The 24,111-nt window shown below is 45.8% G+C and overlaps 2 protein-coding genes across 5 annotated transcripts in view; one reads left to right on the top strand and one right to left on the bottom strand.

Annotated features, from left to right (window-relative positions):
• Nucleotides 1-919: 919 nt before the first annotated feature.
• On the bottom strand, nucleotides 920-23,425 carry LOC144106907 (mitochondrial enolase superfamily member 1-like). Its single transcript, XM_077639868.1, has 16 exons — nucleotides 23,407-23,425; nucleotides 20,350-20,472; nucleotides 19,824-19,926; nucleotides 15,796-15,911; nucleotides 14,409-14,522; nucleotides 10,191-10,231; nucleotides 10,052-10,083; nucleotides 9,924-9,962; nucleotides 8,564-8,646; nucleotides 7,956-7,990; nucleotides 7,152-7,239; nucleotides 6,448-6,582; nucleotides 4,401-4,572; nucleotides 2,623-2,722; nucleotides 2,099-2,180; nucleotides 920-1,156 (listed from the first exon to the last, which is right to left on the bottom strand). Exons 2-16 carry the CDS (start codon nucleotides 20,431-20,433, stop codon nucleotides 1,061-1,063), a joined length of 1,320 nt encoding a protein of 439 aa, XP_077495994.1. The 5' UTR covers nucleotides 20,434-20,472; nucleotides 23,407-23,425; the 3' UTR covers nucleotides 920-1,060.
• The window catches only part of LOC144106906 (ATPase family AAA domain-containing protein 2-like), a 56,340-nt gene continuing 53,307 nt past the window's right edge, over nucleotides 21,079-24,111 (top strand). For 2 of the 4 annotated variants that reach the window (XM_077639865.1, XM_077639863.1), the window contains exon 1: nucleotides 22,318-22,440. In XM_077639865.1, the coding sequence (XP_077495991.1) occupies nucleotides 22,333-22,440 (108 nt within the window). In that variant the 5' untranslated portion in view covers nucleotides 22,318-22,332. Of the gene's footprint in view, nucleotides 21,485-22,317; nucleotides 22,441-24,111 lie in introns of those variants that run through there. The other 2 variants (XM_077639864.1, XM_077639866.1) reach the window with 2 other exon arrangements.

Raw genomic sequence — 24,111 nt, 5'->3', positions numbered from 1 at the left:
TGGTAATGAAAGAAGAGCTGCTAAGTGTCATTTCACAATTTTTCTGATGCCCTCAATACAGAGACCACATGGAATAGGAAACCTTCCCGCTGTAGTGTAGCACGTGCAGAACCATGACAGTGCAGTTTTTGTCAGGCACAGAGCCTATATTTCTAAAAAAAGATGATTTGCCTGGACTAGAACAACCATGTAAGAGACTGTATTTCTTAACGAACATCGCTGAGCACACACAACGAGCGCGCGTCGCTAGAGCGAAGAGTTTTGTGCCTGACAGACTCTGCAGTGGCAGGCCTTATTTCGGCATGCGCACATGGTGACATGGCAGGGGCGAGTGAAAGACAGGAGAGAGAAAGGCATTGTAGTGGAGGGCCCCGGAATGATATAGACCACCTGGGTTTCTTTAACATGGGCTGCCATCACACAGCACATGGGCATCTTGTGTTTCTCCTGTATCGAAACATTACTGCCACTGCAAGGATTAGACCCGCGTAGTCATGCTCGGCTGCCAGATGCCACAACTACCGAGCCTTATGATGGGTTGTGTTTGCAACACAATTCTGCGAATGATTGCATTTGCCTGTGACTAGGGCCTGTGACTCAACGGATGACAGTGGATATGCAACTTCAATTCTTTCACCCTTTCCATGCCGCAGCTCATTTTAACGTTTGGGTAGCTCCCCACTGCGTCACTTCCATCATTAATACGAAAATGAATAGCTTGCATTTTTGACACTGCTTGCCTGCATTGTTAAGGTAGGCTTTCAGGGGCTGTGGCGGAGCACTATATATTGCCATTCTATTGCTCTAAGCAAGCCTGTGTACTACATGTGTCTGCCATTTTGTATGCCACACTACTGCAGGTAATTTGTATTTGCTTTGCTGTCTTTTAGTTTCTGTTCTACCATTGACCATTCTTGCATCTCTCCAAGACGGTTTTATTATTTTTTATCTCATTTGGCTGAGAGCCAAAACACCAGCACAGATGGTTTCCTCTGACCACCTTTCACGCACCGAGCTTAAATCACTCTATTTGTTATGTTTTTACAATCTTTCTATGCTTTTAGCGCACCCTGGGAAAGTTCCTCCAGTAAGCGCCATCCGGGTAGCTGTACTGTTCGATGGAAGATTCCCACATCTCGCATCCATAGCCTGGAGCCTGGAAAAGAACAATACGTATGTCTTTGATCAGAGAGCATAAAATCACAGAGCCCAGAAGTTAGCCTATGAGGAGTATCTTATTATTGTCTATCTGGCTCATCGCTGAGTATTAGTTCAGCTATGCTACCACATTGAAACAAATTAACAGCATACTGCTATCTCATATTCTCTGTCTTTCTAATCTTTTTTTTCCTGATTGCAAACATTGCTAAGATTTGTACTTGGACAGATGCGGCTATCCTGTTCTTTTGTCATTCTAACACGACACATAACAGTAACAATCTGATAGTATTAATAGCAGTTGACACATAGAGGTTTACCTGTGCCTGACTTGCGCCACTAGTGGTGTCTTAGTCACCACAGTAACTGCAGGCTTCAGTATATTTTGGCACAGTTCAGTTGGCCATCTTTCCATCGGTGGCTACAGTGACGCAGCTGAAGTGATTAGGTCAAGTCAGTTTTTCCCTTTTAATGATAATTACATGCACACAAATGTTGTTTGGCTACTTTGAAAACTGAGCTGAGCAATACTTTCTAACTTCTGAAAAGGTACTATTAAATGTTCAGTTTGGGCTCTTGTGCTTAGTTAATGCTACCAAATACAAATTTTTTAGACAAAAACTTAAAAATAGCAGAACTGCTTCCTTTGTGTGTGTAATTTAAATTTTGGACCGCAAAACCTGCCTTGCCCCCTACTGCGTACAGCAGGTGTCTGTTGGTCTCCAAACAAGCTACAAGCTTATTTTTGCACGAGGGAAAGACTGCATGAACACTGGAAAGCAAATTTTGGTCAAACCATGTGTTGTTGCACACCATTGGCTTATCGTGCTGTATTCAAGCATGTAATTGCCATGCAGGGTTGACTGTCTGCATCAGTGAAATTTTCTTTGTTCTTTCAGTCGTGTAGAAATCCATGCAGATGTAAAAAGCTCATACTTACCTGTGGTGGCATATAGCAGCCATTCTGAATTAGAACTGGGTTCTTGAAGTGCTCATGCAGGTGGCTGACATATTCGATTTCACTGCAAGGAAAAGAATATGTATGAGATTGCATGGCACTAATAGTTAAGACAGTTTTACTAATATAGTCGTTTTGCATAAGGAAAGGGTTCGACATAAGCAGTGCCGGGTCTACATTATAGCCTGACGGCTAGTGACGTATCCATGATTCACATGCATCACCCAGTGTAGTACAGTGCTATAACAGTGTGCTGTGCAGTGCTATATGTTGTCCAAGAGTACTGCAACCACATATGAGGCCCATGCTGTTAGTTAGATGAATTATTTTGATTAGCTTGTGTACAAAATTTGGTCTCACAAGGTCTGCATGGAGTTTAGCCTTCTTGATAAGGTTCAACTGTATATATTGGCTGCAATTCGTTATATGCAAGAGTTGCAACACATGTTGGTAGCATGATTATAAGTACTAGTTGCACTAAATCTGAAGTATGACAGCCTGCTTACCGGTTATCCTTGGTGCCCGAGACAGCAATGTAATCCCAGAAAGAGAGGTGTTGGACCAGCTCGCAAAGGCCGACACCGCCAGCATGGGGGCACACCGGCACTGCATTCAGCATTGAGGTTGATGATTGTTCGACATCACAGTTTGTTATATCTTTTTTTCTCCAATCTAACCTCCACTAGAGTTACATGACAGCCCAATCTATGTGAGCATCAAAAGGATTCCAAGTCTCTGTTCTGTACCTCGCAAATGAAGTCAGCAATGATCAGGGCACTGATAGCTTCCCTGATGATTAGTGACTTCATTTTTAAGGCGCGAAAAGTCTCACTGCTGCCCTAAGTAATTATCCGCCCAGAGCGGTCATTGCTTTTTTATTTTTACTCACCAAAGAAAGTGGCAAGCTTTCAGTTTGCTAAGCCAAGCTGCAAGCTGGGTTAAACTAACAGTCTAGTTGACTTAATGAAGCTCTGCTGCCTCATCATATGTTTAGGAAATACTGAACCCACGCTGCAGATGTGTCACATGGCCATATAGCTCATGTTCTAAGATTAGATTAGGCAAATGCAGCATGCCACCAGCTTCACATAGTCTGGGTTGCTTCAGTCACTTGTTTAGTGGCACTTTGTTTGGTGAGTTTGTCTTGCAGCAAATCATGTAGCGTTGTTAATACCAGAGCTGTAGAAATGGCAGTAGTTGCACATGTTGAGTGAAGTCTCAATGATTCACATTGACTTATTTCAAACATCTTGTTTTTCCAGTTGACACGCTGGTCCTGTCAACATCACAGGTGTTAAAAAGGCGCCTCGTGATTTGAAGTTTGCACAACTCAGAACAAATTTTGAGTTAGCGTACATCAAAAGTCACATTCAGTTTGTGTTTTGCTGAAAGTAATGGACTTATTATGGGAATGGTGAACACAATTGCAGCATCGAGTCTCATGCCTAGTATGGCACTCCAGCTTGCTTTGTATGCATCCCTCTGTGGCATGGTGGTTAGCGTGTTCACCTCCTGACCCAGCAATCACAAGTCCAGTTCCTGGCACTAGCGGTGCTTTTTGTTTTCAACACCATGCCTCACTGTGTTATGCTGAATGAGTCGAAAATAATGCTTTAAACTGCAAAAAATGTTACTCATACAGCTTGAATGTTTTTGTATATGTGGCATGTAAGCAACAGATGCAACGGCTGGTTTTTCAGAACATTTCCTGAGCAAGGTGATGAATTTTTATGGCATTGCCACTGATGAATGTACCCGCATTTGTGTGAAACATGTCTTCATTTGATGTTGTAAGGTTTTATGCTCAGGCAGCTTATACTCAGCAGTACAGCTTGGTGCCATGCCACAGTGCTATAGACATTCACCTAAATGTCCACTATTTTCCTAGCCTGTCATTGTTTTGTGGTATGTTTGCTTAAACGTTGGAAACTGGCAAAATAGGAGGCAGAATGTCGATCACAGGCTTACACTCGAGTCACAAAACTTGAGCAGCCTTATACTTTGGGATCACCTGTCAATTGGCTGCAGGAAGAATAGAATCTGACACACGAGAATCTCGGGTCTTTTAAAATAATGCTCTTTGTCATGTGCAAGCATCATGACAAGCCAGTGTAAATTTTATCTGAAAGCTAGCTTTGTATGTCATGCATCTTTTGTCTAGTCTATTTTGACGTGCCAGGTTAATCAATGGTCTGCGGGTAAATCAAAGGCCTCTGTCCGGTAGCGGGCATTGTCAAGCTGATGAGGATGATAAAGGCCCACTGCAAAATAATTAGCCCCTTACCCTTGCACTTCGCTGCCATCAAGATGACTGCAAGGATCTCATTGACGCCTCCCAGGCGGCAGCTGTCAATCTGGCAGAACTGCAGTGCGCCAGCCTGCAGGAACTGCTTGAACATCACCCGGTTCTGGCACTGCTCACCCGTGGCCACTCCAATGCCTAACGGAGCCAGGGCCTGTGCCGTGGAATCAAATGTAGAATGCATTCTGTGCCAAAGGCTTTAGCGGTGGTGGCACCAGCACTGAAAAGCTCACTATACTCGGGGACAGCTTTTCGTGGCAATGCTGCATAGGCTAGGCAGGAAAGGGAAGGTGACGGAGATTTGTCCCTGTGGCTTGGGGAGGTCGATTGTTCATTGTTCGGACTAACGGTGGTGCGGAGGAGGGGGAAGCTATGAAATCGAACAATGAACGTGGCACTTGGGCAAAGCACGTCTCCTTCCCTTTCCTGCCTAGCCTCTACTGCATTGCCAAGAAAAGTTGTCCCCGAGTATACTGACTCACAACTTATTTTCTGGGACATATCTTTATAAAAAAAATTGCCTGTCAATCTCACTGTCATTCTGTGATGTGAACCTCTTGTATTGCAATTTCATCTGGGATACTAACAAAATAAGGTAATAAGCAGGTGTGATCATACATCATATAGTAAAGATTGCCTCAGAAACTGAGGTTAGTTCTCAAATTCATTGTTGCATAAAGTGACCCTAACCATCTGTTACGCACCAGAGAAAACTGCTTACGAACAGTTGTCCGATGTTCAGTGAATAGCTGGCCAGTGCATTTGATTAGTCCAGAGAATAAAATTCTAGTGGTTTGTCTACTTCTAGGATGGCTACAACAAAACCAGTTCGCTTCACTCGGGGTGGGCTCTGCCTCTGAATTCAGCTCACCAGGACGCATACACGAAACACATTCTATTTCATGTTTGATTGTTTTTGGTAACGTTCAGCACCCTCTGCATCGATATTTTGCCAAGATTGCTGACATCATTTATAATTTAGAAAAGTACGCTGACCATGCTAAGCATGATGCAAACCTTAGTTGGCTGCCAGCTTTCTTGCTGGGCACTTCCATTTAACTTGATGCCAGAAAGATCCTCTGCACCTTTGTCATGCCTGCGGTTCCCAAGAGGCCAGCACATGATGGTTTCAAGCATCAGCTTTACGGGAAAAATTAGGTCATTTTCATCTAACAAGAAAACTAGCATTATTATTTATTTATTTATTTATTTATTTATTTATTTATTTATTTATTTATTTATTTTTACGTACTGCAGCCCCTATTGAGGCTATTTGCAGGAGTGGGGTTAACAACTCGTGTAAAAACGGCAACATACAACACACACACACACAAAAAGATTACATCTAACATGTTTGAATACATAGTGTGAACAATGCAATAGACTGTAACTAATAAATTGAAGTAATGCACAATGAACACAACACAAAAGAAAACATCATGTGGCACCAATAGCTGTTAAAAATGAATTTAATGGAAGAGACCGCATTAGGCCAGGAATTAAGTTCCAATGTTCAAAGTACGAGGAAAAAAGCTGTGTCTGAAATTATTAGTACGAGCACAGTATGGCTTAACATTAAGTCTGTGATGACTCCTGGTTTATCGGAGAATATCAGGGGTAAGATAGACATTAGGTGTGACATGATGAAGTGAATTGACGATGCGGTGCAAGAACTGCAGTGAACATGTTACGGCACATGAACAAGAGGGTTAGATTCAAAGCTTACAAGGCACAAGGAGGTGAAAAATGGCGATCATATCGATGATATATGAACATGATGGCTTTCCTTTGGATGCTCCCAATTTGGTCAGTTTCACATTGTTTATCAGGATTCCAGACGGGAGACGCGTATTCAATTACGGGAGGAATTAAGGATTTGTACATTAATAGCTTAGTTTCTCTTGGTGCATTAGTTAACGTTCTCCTCAAATACCCAAGTGTTTTTAGTGCTTTAGTCCAAATTAAATTAATATGTTGGAAATAGAAAGGAAATGAAATTTCTGAGTCTCGCATGTCTTGCACCACTTACCTTTGAAATAGTGGCATGACCAAGGATGTCGTCCGGTGATGTGGGCTCTTCGATCCAGTGAATCCCAAAACCAGACAGCTCTTTCATCCAGTAGATGGCTTCTTTGACATCCCAATACTGATTAGCATCCACCATCTGGAGAGGGGAATGCAATAGTTAGTACAAATACATGCAGTGGGGCTCATGAATGTTAAACGAAGTGTGAGATGCTGCTAGGCTGGAAACTACTCATTTAGAATACAGCATAGTTGCAAATCTGTTGCAAATGAAACTGCATCTAATCACGCGCAGAGATAAAATGAATTTTGCTGACAGGTTTTGACATTTGTTTTCTCTCAGAAGACACTGGCTTTTCATTTTCAAGTGTCTAGCTACTTTATTAAATATTTAGCTACAGGGAGGAATCTAGAGCTCACCAATATATTTATCACTGCAAAAAATACAGTCGGAACTGAAATGGTCAAAGTTTTGTGTGGTGCCAGCTCAAAGGTTGAATATGCGCCTAGCCAGACACCAGTGGAATCATTTTCCTCCTGGCAGCAGCCATAGCACATTTCTCGGGGTCATTGTTTTTGCTGCAAAAAGAAATTTGTTTCGCATGACAGAGACAGGACTGCTGAAATTCCAAATTTGAACTCCGTAGCTGCTATACCTTTCCTTGCACAGAACGTATTTCCTTTTCATCCTCAATGACTCTGTCTCACCAGCTTGCATTTTTCGCTGACTGTGGACCGGACAGCTTGCAGGCGCCTCTTGTCGTCAGAAAGGTTTCGCCCAACTTTCACCTTGAAGCTGCAAAACAGAACATTTTTGTCAGTATTGTAATGGTGTCTATATGCTCACTGGTGGGATTGTTCTACATTGAGTTGCTTGGGCAGCCCATGCACAGTTGGTGCACATACAGTTAGGACATATATGCAGCTGGAGACAGAAGCCATCACATGACATTGGGAGTTCCCAAAAAAATTTTGTGAGACTGCATGGCTTTCATTGTGTTACTGCAGGTAAACCAGCTGTAGAGAGGGGTACCTCTTTATATATTAGGAGGTATGCCCTAGTATTGCCACAAAGAATTGCAGACCACAGTATCCACAAATAGTATGTTTTGCTCTGTATCCAAGGCAAGCATTCTGGGCCTGACAAGTGTACTGTGTGAATGATCGAGCTTGCACATGCAAGTGCAGACTAAACCATTTAGTTCCAGCCTGCTTGGTCAGGAAGTGTGACAGTTTGGAGTTTTCTTGGATCCAGCATCGTGTGTCAGGTATAGTAGTACTCCAATGTAGAGACTGTACAGAGCAATATATATAAACCTGTCGTAGATTACTTGCTTTCTTTCTTTTCGTGTTTGTTTTTTCAATTAGTCAAAGTAGCTGTGTCTATCCAATTAGTATCGGCAATATTTTCAGCTTAGTTGTCATTTATTATTTAATGTGTGACCATACACGGTTGCTGAGTTTTGTCTGGAGGATTTATCACGCAGAAATGGTCCAGTCTTAAAATCTTACCTTGTAAACCCCTCCTTGAGGGCATCTTGGCAAAGCTGGAAAAGAGAAAAGAATTTGAATACAAATAAGAATGGCAACTTTGCCATGCCAGACTGCAAAGTCTTGCTGTGAAAACTAATGTGAGAGTATTTCATACCTACTTTCATATTGTACATCAACATTTTAGCAGTACTTTAATTTGCTCAACTGCGGAGCTCAGGACAATACAAGCCTATCTTGTAATGTGCTGCACAGTTCAGCGAGAAATCATGTGAGAGGCACAGTGCTTTTTATTTTTCACACAAGGCCAAGGTTGGTGAAAAAGTTTGGGGTTGTGGCATGGGCTGGGGGGCTCATACACACTGCATTTCTTAAAATTTTATTTACAGAAAATTGGCAATAGATTAGTGTTTTCAAATGCTAACTTCACGCTCGGAGGAAGCGACCTTAAATCTACTCCTGTATTTTTAGAAAGCCTTTAAACACAAGCTCTAAAAATTTGGGTCTGTGAGCTTGTCACTGATGGTTTCATGTTAATGTATAGAACTCTGCATAATCACACCCTCAAGGAAACCTCACCAGATGACGACATCTGGAATATCTTTTATTCTTTTGCAATGGGCGCTCACCTGCTTGATTTTTTCATCTGTGTATCCAAGCCACCCGCAGGCAGTAGTGTATGCTGGGTAACCAGTAGCCAAAAGACCCTCCTCTGCCAATTTGTATGAGAACAGAGGACAGTGTCAGTACTTATCCTGCCTTGTGCTTAAAATGCAAGAAGCTGAATGCTTGCTTCTGCCAGTTAATTTTGTCATTTTTTTGTTAATTTGTAGTGCCATACTTTAGCATGAGACTATGGCCTACTTTAGGTTCTCTGTTAAAACCAGTGCCTCTGCTGGAGGCAGGTCTGACCATGTCATAGTCACCACGACATCTTGTACTGTGCAGAGGCCTTTATTTTTACAACGGTCCTCCTTTAGAGTTTCTGCCTGTTTCAGCTACACTGGTAATTCCTGTTCGGTGCCTAGCATTTCAGTTAAGACTGCTGTCATCACTTCTTGTGCCCTTGCACAGAATACGTAGCATGTTAAGCACCAGCGTTTTTTTTTTTATTGGACTATGTGTTGTGCAAGTTTTCCTTTGTGAGCATAATTTATAATCACTTCATAAAGTGTACAGCAGAGTGTCACACATAAGGAGAGCAGACACTTTCGTGCTGAACAACTGCACTGTGCTGTGCCGGCTTGCTGTTTTGTAATTTGCATCCAGCCAAACCACTGTCACTTCTGACTTCCTAGCTGCTACAATGAGTCATGAAAGTTAGTTAACAGTATCAGTAAATAATTTAATGTACAACTCAAGCTTGAAAGTGGAATCAGCTTTCTTTATCTTAAATCGTATTTGAAGATGCCGCTTTGCTGTTCCTTCATAAACTGTGCCCTGCTCATGTTATGCCTTGGACATGTCATTACAACCATTTTAAGCAGTTCTCAAAGCATGGGCACTTTTATTTTTATGGTTTGGGAATCATTCATTGAGGGTATTATTTTTCATAGCTGCACAGTGCCACTTCAGGTCATCTGTAGAGTTTGACAGCTGAGTAGCACTGGTTGCTATGTGTACTGGCTGTTTGCAGCCACCACAAAAATTGCGGCTCTCTGAGAGAAAAAAGCTTTTTAATGAAAAGCAAATGTCCTTTAGAGCATGTAAAATTGCTGATATGCGACTAAATGGAATCTCAGGTTTGTCAACAAGGCCAGTACTTAGCTGAAGATAGAAGGAGCCATTTAATGGTTGGCATTGCTGTGAACGTCATGGCAAAGGGACACGTCATGCTAGTCAGCATCGAACTTAGCAAGTACCTCCAGGTGGTTCATCGTTCACAGTCTACTTCAAGAAGTTAATTACGAATACCCATTACAGTTACAAGAAAAAATATGCTGGTAAAAGAAATCAGTGTAACGGTGCGTGTTCTCGTGCTGTACTTACCACGCTTCGCTTTTCCTTGCTGCTTCTCCTCAAGTATGCCTGAAATTTTGCCAGTGTACCGTTATGACACTAGGAGCTGTAGATCAGTAAAATAAAGTGGCTGATTGTACAAATGTACAAACAATTACCTATAGCTTCCTCTTTGGTTAGTAGGTCAGAACTGGATGGGAAGCAAAAAAAGGAACGGTTAACTCTCTTTAAATCTTTACGTGAGCTTGCATTCACAAGTCCTAGCCGAAATTGCTGTATAGTTCAACTTTAACTTACATGTATCGGAAATCAATGAGGGACACTATTTCTTGTGGGCTCTGAAAAATAGGTGAAAGCATGAAGAGTCCATGTGACAAGACCAAACCTTTCACGGTATTTTGTAAAAGAGCAGCAAAATTTTAAACAATCTTAAAGGGGCTGCGAAACACCGCTTGAACGGATGCCGGTTACACTTCAGATGGATCCTTTATGTCACACAGATGCTGACTCAAAAAGAATTACGAGAATCGATGCATAGGAACAGGAGTTATTCAATGAAGAAATTTCAAAATACAAGCAAACAAAATGCTGCCCTCAACTCGATTTTCGCGCAGCTTCCCATTCCCATTTCACTCTCCCAATGATGACACTCGGGGCGACCAATCAAAACAGCCTATCTTGGCACGTGGCGGAAGTTTGCACTCCATGGTTGCCTGTTCTCTGTAACTCGTTCATGCCAAGGCTGCAGCGCCGTTTGCATGGTTACAACAACCATGTGAACGCCCAGCTGACCCAGCGATGCTTCACCGTCACGTCGACGGCGCAGAAGAGAACACTGATCAGTGACGTTCCCTTACTTATGGATCCGAACTCGAGCGCGATATACTGCGACGGTGTGACAGCCTGCGCAAGATATCAGACACTAGCATAGCGCGTACCGCTAGTGCATACCGCCAACCATCGCCCCTAGCGCGCTGGTTGGTCACGGCGAGCAAGGAGCACGCGTTGTTGACGGGAAAGGGGCGCCATCAGGCGCCACCGCCCGGTGATTCTCCACAAACTGACGATGAGCACTGCCTGCTAAATGTGAAACGAACGCATCCTTCCTTGGAACAGAAACGAACGCTTATAGAGTACAATGGCTCGATCGGATCGATTCCGCAAAGCCGCTCTCAGATACATAGACAGTAGCCATAAGTGTTTAGTGCTAGGTCGTAGGATGTTTACAGAGAGGCGCAAAGTCCTTCGATGCAAAAAGTAAGCAGTGCCTCTGGTGGCGTGTTTTTGTTTTGCTTGATTTACAGTGCTTTTATCTAGGGCAAACAAGCTGGATTTGTTAGTGTAATATAGAGCATAAAAATTTGACAAAACGTATCTCTAGTTATTAACCCAATTTGCAGTATATTTACTCTTTGTCCAATCATCAAGCTCGCACAAAGTGATGTCATATCCGCTGCTAAAACCGCCACTGTATGGTGACACCGTCAGCCCTACGGATTTGTTTTTGCGAGCTAATTAAAATATTAAGAACCACAGTATACGAGGTACGACCGATGCTAATAGCATCACTATAACTCATTCTATGCGACCAACAGGCAAAACAATGCACTGAAAATGTGTTTCGGGGCCCCTTTAAGCCCTGCTTGTGAAGTTTAAGCAGACGCGATAGCGAGGTCTCTAAAGAAAAAAACTGAACCACCACCTACAGCTAGCCGTGCATTGAGCTGACCATCAGATGCTGAGCGTTGCTGGTGCAACTTCAATAAAACACAGCCTAAGCAAAAACTAACATTATAGGCCTATTTAGTATACTTGGTAGTGGTGGTAGTGGTTTTTATTAAAATAATAGCAAAAAGGAAGGAAAAGATTTTTGCTAGCCCCGGCATCTGCCATCGATGCTGAAGCACCTGAGCTGGGGCAGCGAAAATAAAGGATAGCAGGCACACGGGCGCCTCAGCGTTTTAATAATAATAATTGGTTTTTGTGGAAAGGAAATGACGCAGTAATAATAATAATGATTGGTTTTTGGGGAAAGGAAATGGCGCAGTATCTGTCTCACGTATCGGCGGACACCTGAATCGCGCCGTAAGGAAAGAGATAAAGGAGGGAGTGAAAGAAGAAAGGAAGGATGAGGTACCGTAGTGGAGGGCTCCGGGATAATTTCGACCACCTGGGAATCTTTAACGACCCCGCCGCGGTGGCTCAGTGGTTAGAGCGCTCGGCTACTGATCCAGAGTTCCCAGGTTCGAATCCGACCGCTGCGGCTGCGTTTCGATGGAGGCGAAAGGCTAAGGCGCCCGTGTGCTGCGCGATGTCAGTGCACGTTAAACATCCCCAGGTGGTTGAAATTATTCCGGAGCCCTCCACTACGGCACCTCTTCCCTTCTTTCACTCCCTCCTTTATCCCTTCCCTTACGGTGCGGTTCAGGTGTCCGCCGATATATGAGACAGATACTGCGCCATTTCCTTTCTCTAAAAAAACAATTTCAATCTTTAACGTGCACCCGGAGTTCCCGGGTTCGAACCCGACCGCGGCGGCTGCGTTTTTGTGGAGGAAAAACGCTAAGGCGCCCGTGTGCTGTGCGATGTCAGTGCACGTTAAAGATCCCCAGGTGGTCGAAATTATTCCGGAGCCCTCCACTACGGCACCTCTTCTTCCTTTCTTCTTTCACTCCCTCCTTTATCCCTTCCCTTACGGCGTGGTTCAGGTGTCCAACGATATATGAGACAGATACTGCGCCATTTCCTTTCCCCCAAAACCAATTAATAATAATAATAATAATAATAATAATAACCCGCCGCAGTGGCTAGGGCGCTCGACTACTGATCCGGAGTTCCCGGGTTCAAGCCCGACCGCGGCGACGGCTGCATTTTTATGGAGGAAAAACGCTAAGGCGCCCGTGTGATGTGCGATGTCAGTGCAGGTTAAAGATCCCCAGGTGGTCGAAATTATTCCTGAGCCCTCCACTACGGCACCTCTCTCGCTTTCTTTCACTCCCTCCTTTATCCCTTCCCTTACGGCGCTGTTCAGGTGTCCAACGATATATGAGACAGATACTGCGCCATTTCCTTTCCCCAAAAACCAATTATCTTTAACGTGCACTGACATCGCACAGCACACGGGCGCCTTTGCGTTTCGCCTCCATCGAAACGCGGCCGCCACAGTCGGGTTCGAACCCGGGAACTCCGGATCAGTAGCCGAGCGCCCTAACCACTGAACCACCCCGGCGGGTTGGAGAGTATAATAATAATAATTGGTCTTGGGGGAAAGTAAATGGCGCAGTATCTGTCTCATATATCGTTGGACACCTGAAGCGCGCCGTAAAGGAAGGGATAAAGGAGGGGGTGAAAGAAGAAAGGAAGAGGTGCCGTAGTGGAGGGCTCCGGAATAATTTCGACCACCTGGGGATCTTTAACATCTTTAACGTGCACTGACATCGCACAGCACACGGGCACCTTTGCGTTTCGCCTCCATCGAAACGCGGCGGCCGCGGCCGGGTTCGAACCCGGGTACTCCGGATCAGTAGCCGAGCGCCGTAACCACTGAGCCACTGGGCCGAGTGGTCGCTTGCAGCTTCTCTGGCGAAAAAGCCACGTGAAACGAAAATGTGTGGGAGAGCACACTGCGCGTGTCTAGACTGGAGTAAGTAGAAGAAAATTTTCTAGTGACTTTAGTCTCGAGGAGGAGGCGAACTTTAATGAATAAGAGGTTTTAGGCGCGGGTTGGTGTGGTGTCCCCCACCCCGTGGTCGACTGTGCCGCGCTCTGCGACGCTTGCTACTGGCCATCGCACTAGGCGATGCTAGCGCCTCCTTTCCTCCGCTGCATGGCGCGCATTGGGCAGATTGCCTAAAAGATTTCCGGGAAAGAATCTTCCGGATTTAACTTGGCGCGACTTTCAAGGAGGGATTGATATCGCTTGCCTTGATCAGTGGTTAAACAAGGAGCCTCCCCCGGAATTTCTTATAGAATTTCCCACTCTCGAGCAATGGGAGGCCGTGTTGGTCAGCTCAAACCTTGGCCATTGAATGGACTACTCAGGGCGCTGTCAGCCGTTGACTGATAGCCACCTAGCACAGACTATCTGCATTTTGCTTTGTGACGAAATAAATGTTCTGAAATGCAACTGAGTGGTTAAACAGTTCATTTTAACACTGGTTAAGTGGTGCTTGGAACAGACCACCGCCACAAATTTTAATGAAGCCAGTCTCAACCCTTCACGTTTTCGAAAGGTTTACCTATTTCCCCACTTCACTAATCGGAGTCGAGATTTCGTCGTCAAACGCGACACTAGACAGCACCACGTAAGGCACCTGCGCACACTGAGAAGGTGCTTCAGTGTGCGATGGTGCTTCACTAACGTGGATGGCGTTTCAATGACGTGGCGTATAGCCGCCCTTATGGAGTACGTATTCCACGCGCACATCGTGTATCATGCATGCATAAACACATGCACGTCGGCTGTCTAAATCGAAAGCGCAGTTTCAAAGCGATATGGCCGCGCTTATGCATTACCATGTCGGCGAGAAGCTTCCACACAGGCTTTCCCTCGATTTTTCCCCACAGGTCCCAGAGAGCGTTGATGACTCCCGCAGTGGCTAGATGGATGACCCCTTTTTCTGGACCAATCTGAAACAGAGGTGGTCCGGTCGACATTGTTAATTTACAGTTGCGAATGACTGACTAGATACTTTTAACCTGACCGAGTTGCTACTTAATCCAATGAGTACTGAAACTCTTTTGGACGTCCAGGGGACGTATGGCACGTCCCACGGACGTCCAGTGGAGTTTGAGCGCCCATTGCGTTGCTACAGCTGCTTGCGCTTCGCGCACGATGCACTCTTATCGTCACCAGCAGCGCACTGCCATGGGCTGCTTGGCCTCCGACAGTGTGGATTCGTGGAATCTCGGAGTCAACGAACTCACAACTTTAGGCGACGTGACGTAGCCCTGTGTCATGCGTGCATCCGGACTTCCACAGCGGCGATCGTGTTGATGTCAGTACACTTCACTGTAACGTCCAATGGGCAAACCCTACGTTATGTAGTTGATGTCGCGCTGGCGCACAGTTCATAAAGGCTCACAGTTTCTGCCATGGAGGATGACAGAAATAGAACAGAGCGTCAACCTGATAATTTAGGGAAAATTGAAGAAACTTTTCCCCTCCACGTGACCACCGGACGTCAGTCGAGCAAGTTGCGGCTGTATAATTTTTGGGAAGCATGGAGGTGATTCTGGGCGGCATCTGCATGACCACGGACAGGGCAAAGTTTTACGCCTTTGAGGGAAGGAGAGAGGAATAAGTTGAGGCCGCTGTGTGTTAGTTAGCCATGGTAGCACCGTTGGTTTCCTTCTTACTAAATAGCAGGCTGTATTTGTGTATTTCCTTGCTCTTCCATCAACATGGATGCCATATGACTTCAATACGAGCCATTTACAGAGTGTCCTATGTAACGTGACCTAACCCAAGGCATGCGAAGGCGAACAAGTCACGGAGATTGTTAAAAATTGTAAAAATGTACTTGATCGGTGTGTGTATGCGGTTGCTTCTATACATCTCTTCGCATAGTTTCGTAGTTCAGCGGGACGTGTTGTCAGTGGCTGCGTTCACTATATATATGTTGTCTTTCGCTCTCCTCCTCTAATTGTTCCTTTCACTTTACTGAAAATATTTTCTCCAGCGATATTTCTTTCATGCTGTCATTTTCTTTCTCAGTTTCTTATCCGTACTCCACTGGCCGAGAACTGCTAGCTGCTGCATGCGTCTATTATGAGTGGTCCCCACTGGTTTCAGACGAGGGACCTTAATTCTTACATTTGTGCAATCTACTAAATGCAGCACATGAATTATCAACTAAGAAAACTCGATCACTTCTAAAAAGAAGACAGAGGTGGTGCTCACCCATCTCAGCTGGCTGTCGCTGGTGAGCTTCCTCCAGAACTGTCCGAAGTTCGTGTATATGGACTCCAGCGAGACGTCCACCACAAGCGGAGCAAGGGCACGGACTGCGGCCACCACTGAGTGGAGCGAGAAGGTTTGTCACTGTAGTCCTTGCGCAAACGGGAAAGATATAAGAACGCACAAAAACTATTTTTCACTTCGCTATACGCGCGATTTTCCTCTGGAAAGACTACCTATATGTGCATGCTACGGTCAGCCAGCCTGGCTCTTTAGTTTCTCGCCTGGAAATTGAATCTGCTGGTCGTTGTCGCACCCGCGGCGGTGGCTCAGTGGTTAGTACGTTCGGCTACTGATCCGGAGTATCCGGGTTCGAACCCGACCATGGCGGCCGCGTTTCGATGGAGGCGAAACGCAAAGCAGCCCGTGTGCTGTGCGATGTCAGTGCACGTTAAAGATCCCCAGTCGTCCGAAATTATTCGGGAGCCCTCCACTACGGCACCCCTTTCTTGAAATTGTTTTTGGGGAAAGGAAATGGCACAGTATCTGTCTCACATATCGGCGGACACCTGAACCGCTACGTAAGGAAAGGGATAAAGGAGGGAGTGAAAGAAGAAAGGAAGAAAGAGGTGCCGTAGTGGAGGGCTCCGGAATAGTTTCAACCACCTGGGGATCTTTAATGTGCACTGGCATTGCACAGCACACTGGAGCCTTTGCGTTTCGTCTCCATTGAAACGCTGCCTCCGCGGTCGGGTTCGAACCCGGGAACTCCGGATCAGTAGCCGAGCGCCCTAACCACTGAGCCACCGCGGCGGGCCTTCCTTTTTTCAGTGCCTCCTTTATCCCTTCCCTTACGGCGCTTTTCAGGTGTCCGCCGAGATGTGAGACATACTGCGCCATTTCCTTTCCCCAACAATAATAATAATAATTGGTTTTGGGGGAAAGAAAATGACGCAGTAACCGTCTCGCGTATCTCGGTGGACACCTGAACCACGGCATAAGGGAAGGCATAGAAGGACTGAGAGCAGAAAGGAATAAAAGAGGTGCCGTAGTGGAGGGCTCCGGAATAATTTCGACCACCTGGGGATCTTTAACGTGCACTGACATCGCACAGCACACGGGCGCCTTAGCGTTTTTCCTCCATAAAAGCGCAGCCGCCGCGGTCGGATTCCCCAACAACCAATTTTCATTTTCTGGTCATTGGCGCGTTCAAAGGGACCCTTTTGTGTTTAAGTACGTAGAGGTCTGAAAGCGAGTTATATACACAAAGGGAAAAAATGTGGGGATGCTGAAGGGATCGATCAGCTATAATATAGAGAACTGGACTTGCAACACTTCAGGGGAAATCAGAAGGACCATAGGCGGGACATACGGAACCGCGCCGGTAAGAATATTCAGAACATAAAGGATACCTCTTAGCGAAATATATAGAAACACGCTGAATGGTGTGTTTTATTGTTCGGTAGTTTTCAGCACTCAAGGATGTGGGACATATGTGCACCGTTGTCCGTTTGGCGCAGAACTTGACGCATGTGAGACACGTGTGTCCCGCTTCTTCTTCACCTTAGTAATCATGTTGTTGTTGTTGTTGTTGACCTCACATATAGTAATCATGTCCCGCTGTCCTAAAGCTTCTATCTTCTTCTGTTCAGACCACGTTCAAAGTATAGTTTTTTTTGACAACGTATCTTGTAGGTGACGCTACTGGTTAACTGCATAAGCCAAAGGTGGCGCCTTCGTCTAAATATAAGAAAAACTTCGAAACCATGGTGCACAGTCTAAAGGCTGTCTTAGACAAACGCACACACAAAAGAGTAAGTTATAGTAAATAGTTTGTGTATATTGCCTCTCCCCCTATCCCCTCGCCTTTTTCATTTCATTTCTCCATTCTGCCAGCTATCCTTTATTTCCGCTGCCCCAGCTCAGGTGCTTCAGTACCGATGGCAGATGCCGGGGCTAGCAAAAATCTTTTCCTTCCTTTTTACTATTATTTTAATAAAAACCACTTATTATTATATTTAAAAAGACGTTCGTGAAGCTTTCATATTTAGAAACAACACTGTACCGATTCACAGAAAGTAAAAATGGGGAAGGGAACTCCGGCTCGGCTACTGATCCGGAGCACCCGGGTTCGAACCCGACCGCGGCGGCTGCGTTTTTATGAAGGAAAAACGCTAAGGCGCCCGTGTGCTGTTCGATGTCAGTGCACGTTAAACATCCCCAGGTGGTCGAAATTATTCCGGAGCCCTCCACTACGGCACCTCTTTCTTCCTTCCTTCTTTCCCCCTTCCTTTCTCCCTTCCGTTACGGCGCGGTTCAGGTGTCCAACGATATATGAGACAGATACTGCCCCATTTCCTTTCCCCAAAACATTATTATTATTATTATTATTATTATTATTATTATTATTATTATTATTATTATTATTATTATTATTATTATTATTATTATTATTGGATTGGCATAGGATGGATGTGGCACCCTCGGGGGATGTTAGCAGAAAATTCGTCTGCTACCCAGTGAACTGGTTGAAAACCAAAGCGCGTGGGCGAAGCAGGCGCAGTTCGCTTCCATGAGGTGTCAAATGCACTTGCAAAGTGGCAAGTGCGTGCATGTGAATGCTTCATAGCTACCGCCATCTGTCACCTGCACCTCACCAGCATGATGTGCACGCGCACAAGAACCTGTGGTTTGTTTCCAACCAATAGAGCTAGGGAGAGGACAGAAGACGGGTGCGCATGCGCGTAGCGAGCGTTTGAAAAAGACAGCAAAAGTCAGTCAGTCGATCGATCGATCGATCGATCAATCAATCAACCAATCAATCAATCAATAATTCAATCAATCAACTGAATTCTGATGTGTACTGTTTCATAACCACAATGATTAAGGATTCTTGGAGTTTCATAAGTAGAATTAAAATTCCGAGGGCACTTATAATTAAGACATGCTCACGTGCTGTGAAGGCGAAAGCATATTCTGGCATCTGTTGCGCATGCTGTCATCGCTCGCGCCGCTGAGGTAGCTAGACGACGACTGTTGCGACGCCATCTTTTGTGGGTCCACCTCTCGACTTCAACGCCGGTCGCCGACGGAATTTCATCTAATGGGGCTAGTAAGGCTCCATTACCGGTAATAACAGGTGATAAGCTAAGTGTTCTAACAAATTAATGGGGCTGTGCACGCAATCTATGGTGGACACAATCTATGAGATTTAGTTGCAAAAAACATGTTCACTGTAAAAACACTGGGAGAAGTTACGGGACCCAATGCGTGAAATATATATGAAATGTTTTTTAGCTATTATTAAAATATTTTAATAACTTCTTGAAGACTATAATAAAAAGATGCTTACTTGGAACGTTTAACAAATGTTTTAGATACATTAACTTTTTACGTTAAATGGGCTGTGAAAGGGGGTCTCAACAAAGGTATGATGTGCTTAGGATGCTAAAGGACGCCGCTTCACAAACATCCTCCAGCAAGAATTTTTTTTAGATACGCTTCGTAGAAGCTAAGTCTGTAGCTATCTCCGCCTTTCCCTTCCCCTCGTCACTTTTTACATGCTGAAATGCCGCCGCTCCTCCTTCGGCCCCTCTCACTCGCCCCCTCCGCCGGCTGCCGACGCGCGTGTGAACCAATGCTAGCAGTCCGGACGCTGTTGACGTAACGAGCGCGGATTCGGGCGAAAGCCCAGCACCGCAGGTCGCCACTTGGCGCGGATGCGGGAGTTTTTAAACTTGTATTGCAAATTATCGGCTCGTTTTTGAGGTCTTGTACGCGGCATGAACGCTCGTCGGCCTGTGCTCACATAATGCGAGCATTTTATAACCAACCTCAAACACCCTTTTCAGGGACCCTTTAACGTAACGTTCTAATATGACATAAAACTTTAGTACAACTTACATAACATTTTTATAACATTATTCTAAAGTTTGGTGCTATCTGGGGCCTCAATTGTACAAATGAATACACTACAGTGTAATTTCTGCCGGCATGGCGTACATACAAATTAAGCAATCGCTGAACCTTACCTATTTCGGTTCCCCTCCCAATGGTAAAAGTCAAGCCATGTCCTTGAAAGTCAGTATCGGTGCTAATCACGACGTAGGCGCAGGAGTAATCAGGATCTGTATGCTTTTGGGGAGAAAAGAAGAAACAACGTATATGTTAGCTGTTTGTTGAAGTGTGCGGCTTTTGTCCGGATCACTAATGATGCGCGGAATGATCGCAGACAACACAACAATGATTTTTCGTATTAAACAGTCCAAGCAGTGGTCATCTTTCTGTGTGCAACACGAATTCATCGAATTGAGCTACACGAAGCAAATCGTTCGTTTTAGTTAACAAATGACCATGGTCGATGCCGCATATATCCCTTGAAGCAGACGAAAACCAGTTCAGACTTCCATCCTTTCGTCGTCTGCACGCATAGCAACAGACAGCGTGCCGCTTGTATCAAAGCTAACAACGATCGAGGCAATCAGCTCTTATCGTTAGAGGCGCAGAATAAATCTCCGATATTTGGCTGTTATGTGATGACATGAAGCGAGCACTCACCATTGCATCGGAGCCGTGATAGCCGAGCGATGTCGGAAAGCGGACATCGCGAACGTCCACCTTGGTGACGCGGCCTGCGACCATTTTCTCTGTACTCTGCTCTCGCGGGAGTCACTGCATCTACTGCGACAGGCAGGCGCGCTTTGATACTCTTACCTCAGCGAAAGGCCTTTGACCACGATTAGATACGACACCCTACGACTGTCACTCGATAGCTCTGCAAAGACAACCACATGTACAGAAACAAAAAAGAAAAAGAAAAGCGGACCCTCATCTTGGCAACGGCGTCGTCTGCTAGCTTCTCGCGCTGCCTCCCTCTTGTAGATAAACGCGCGAGCCGTGCTTCTTTAGTAACACCGCTACGAGCAACAGGACACTCAAAATAGACCTTGAAGATTTTTTCGTGACATGGAAGAAGCGTAAACACCTTTGTGTTGTTAACCGGAGGCGTTAAACATGCGTTTCTTGAAATAAACAAAACTCTAAAAGAAATGCCGCCATCGCTGTGCGCTCGTCGCTGCTTTTTCTGCCTGCAAAGATTTTAATTGTTGGCTTGTGACTCACGCCACGCACTCAAACGTGAATATGACGAAAAAAAATCTCACGCTCTAGACACGTCGCGGCGTGTACAGTACAATAACATTTTTTTTTTTCTTAGCGCTCGTAGAACCAATTTTGCCGCGATCAGCTGATTGTTCCGAAAACGCGCCAATTTTCAACACTACCCGCGCTCCGGTTTCAGCCGATGGTGGCAGCAGTCGGATGCGATCATCGGGGGTCGGCAGGTTTTCAGTGGCGGGGTATCGTTGTGAGGACGACTCGGAGGCTTTTCGGGACGCTAGTGTGGTGTTCAAGAGTGTGTCGCGACGTAATTGTGCCCAAGGATCAGTGAAGACAGCGGATCCGCCGCGGGAGCGAGCGTTTGGCCCCCGTTGTTGCCTTGGGCTGCCGACTCGGCGGCACCCGTTAGGCCTAGCAGTTTTACCGCGCTCTGGTTGACATGCTTCGCTCGCGAAATTGAAAGCCGGGCAACATGGTCAAGACGAGAAACAGGTCTTCGGCGCCGGAGCCTCCGCCCAGGATTTCGACGCGGAGGTCTACGAAGGTCGAAGCCGCCGATTCGCAGCATTCCGAGGTAAGTCCGGAGTCTGTCCGGAGCGAACAATGGTCGTGCGAAGCGGGACAAGTGTGTCTCGACGCTAGCCCTAACGATTGGCCGCAAAGGACGGAGTCTTTCCGCCTTTACTGTCGGTTTCCGGGCGTTGCGGAGGCTTCCGAAGGCGATTTCTGGCAATTTAGCGTCGCTTAGGATACGGATCGTCCGGCTTCCCTTTTCGCGCGGACGTACGAACAGTAGGCCTGTGCAGGCTAGCGATAGCGTGAGATCCGGGTAGCGCCGGCGAAAACTGAGGTTTAGGCGTAAATTCAGTATCGGTGCTCGTTGCCTGCGTTCGCTCGTTGCTTTTAGACGTAATGGTGAAAACTACGGAATGTTTCGACGCGCATACTTGGTTAGTGCATACGGCATCGGCCGTTACAGCTGACCGGGTCACAAAGAATGCGGAGTGCTCCCCCGCCGCGGATCTTTTTTGTTGCTCGTTTCTCTGTACATTCATTCAATACCGCACGGATTTCCGGCAGTGGAAGTTTTTCTGAAGACTTTAATTGTCAAATTCCATTGTTTCCGCTGTTGCGAGCGCAGTATGAAGGTCGCGAACGTAGTCCAATTTGAGCGAGTTGGCGACTTTCGTCACGCCAGACGGGTGAAGTCACGCCGCTGTCAGCACGGGGAACCCCCCGGCGCAAAAGCGTCTCAAGGCCGGAAACCTCGAACGACTGCCGCATTCATTAGGCGGAGGCATCATTTTCAATGCGCGCGGCGCTTTGCGACCGCTAATCGGGCCAGAAAGCGCCGTTTTTAACGTTTCCTTCGATCGTAGCACTTCGACCTTCGGCCACTGTTTACGTTCTCGAGACAGTCACATGGTGGATGCGAGCTGGTTTTTTTTCTTTTTTTTCAATGTGTCACGTGGCCGCCAGTCGCTCCAGTTGTGGGCGGTGGGGTCAGTGGAGGTCGAGCGTCAGTATCGGGTAATTCATTTTTTTTTTCTTTGCGTTTCAGCGTCGCGGCGAGTGCGAAGAAAGTAAGGCAGCAGCATTTTTGATTAAATCGACGAAGCGTGCTTTGCGGTAACGTTCTCTCTTTGATTTGTACGCTATCATTCTCATATGCCTGGCGGAGCGGAACGTCATTTTCTTTTGAACCGTCCGAAAGCTGGCCCGTGTGTGCTTGTGTGCGGTCTCCCCTATCCACGATAAACGCTCGCTGATTGGCATCGTAAGATTTCTGTGCTGAACAGCTCGTCCAGCCGTTTCCCTTTTGCATTTCGGTGTCAACCGGCCGCCTGTCTCGCCTGTACGGGCCATTTTTTTTTAATTAAACCGTTCCGCTGTTGCCTGTCACGCTGCCGTAAACTAATAGTTGTGGTTTAGCTGATGTCACGTGGTTTGGCTACCAGCGCGCAGCATGCCACTGCGTGTGGTGACGGGCGGCGTTTTAGAGTGCCTCGCTCGTTTCATGGGGAGGCTTGACTAGACACCTGCCCTGATTTTCGCCGCACCTGAACGTTACTGGAGGTTCTTTCTCGAATTTTGCGTGCAGCACTACGAAGGCTGAGTGAGCAGTAGGAGCAAAGACGGCAGTTCACTGTCTTGCAAGGCGCCTGAAGTATTAGAGCACATTGTAGAACTGGTGCTTTTGGTCCCTAGGTTATCATAAAAATTCTGCACCTGCAGCTAAGCTTGAGTAGAACATAATTTGGGCTAGTGTGTGGATATTTTTTGAAGGAGTTCAGTGCGAGCAAAATACAAATCGCATTGGAGGGGACGACCATATCCTTTTTTGGCAGTAACTTCTTTCAAAGTGATAAAGCTGGGCCGTTTAGCTTGCAGCAACTCTGGGCAAAGCGAATTTTCAGTCCGGGCTCTCGTACATGGGGTAAAAAAAATGTTTCAGAGCGGTGTAAGAAAAAACGAGTAAAGGAAGAGACAACTTACAGGCCTTGCTGTGCGCTTCAGCGAACGTACAGGTGGAGCGGCCTGACTAGCACTGCCTTTGCAAGCACTGTCTGTTTCAAAACAGGCCCTGTGGGAAGGCGCCAGATGGCAGAAGATTCGCCGGTTGTGATGCGACTCCGGCTGCCACTTGTGCAGATTGCGAAAAAAAAAAGGCCGGTTATGTGGAGCCGCAGGGGTGGGCACACGGAAAAATGGCGTGTCTACTGACTATTCTTTTGGAATAGCAGTTTACAAGCTTAGACTGAGGCAAAAGAAATCTATCAGTTGTTAAAGCACTAATGTGGACATCGGGATCAAAAAGTAGGAAAAGCAGACTGTCTAGAAGAACAAAGAGAATTCAGTGCAACATGCCCGTTACTGCTGTATTATTAGCTCTCTGAACCTGCTAAACCAGTTGCTGAAATGTGGCTGAAGCAGTACTGGTCAGATAAGAGTGGGAGATGTAAGTGCAAGTTTTTTGTGCTGACATAGGCTAGCGGTGTTTGCGGAAACACTGCCTTCGCCTTATTTCTAGGGATGCGTGAATATTCGACTAACCTTCTATAGATTCGCTGAATGAATCAAATAATGCGTGTTGAAAATTATTTGCAACAAATCGAATCCGTTCTCCAGTTTTCGAATAATTGGAACAACGTTCAAGTGGGACATGCCTTAGTTGTTTTTTTTTTATTGTCTCAAAAACGG

This window comes from Amblyomma americanum, chromosome 10, assembly GCF_052857255.1.
Source record: "Amblyomma americanum isolate KBUSLIRL-KWMA chromosome 10, ASM5285725v1, whole genome shotgun sequence".
NCBI classification, from domain to species: domain Eukaryota; kingdom Metazoa; phylum Arthropoda; class Arachnida; order Ixodida; family Ixodidae; genus Amblyomma; species Amblyomma americanum.
The sequence above is the reverse complement of the archived record's forward strand: the minus strand, read 5'-3'. Positions and strand labels throughout refer to the sequence as shown.

Excerpts from the sequence above, each read along its gene's own strand:
- LOC144106907 (XM_077639868.1), bottom strand. The coding sequence starts at position 20,433 with ATGGTCGCAGGCCGCGTCACCAAGGTGGACGTTCGCGATGTCCGCTTT. Across the intron at positions 19,927-20,349 it reads ATCACGGCTCCGATGCAATG|CATACAGATCCTGATTACTC; the intron begins GTGAGTGCTCGC and ends TCTCCCCAAAAG. Across the intron at positions 10,232-14,408 it reads GGAAGCTTCTCGCCGACATG|AGCCCACAAGAAATAGTGTC; the intron begins GTAATGCATAAG and ends CCTATTTTTCAG.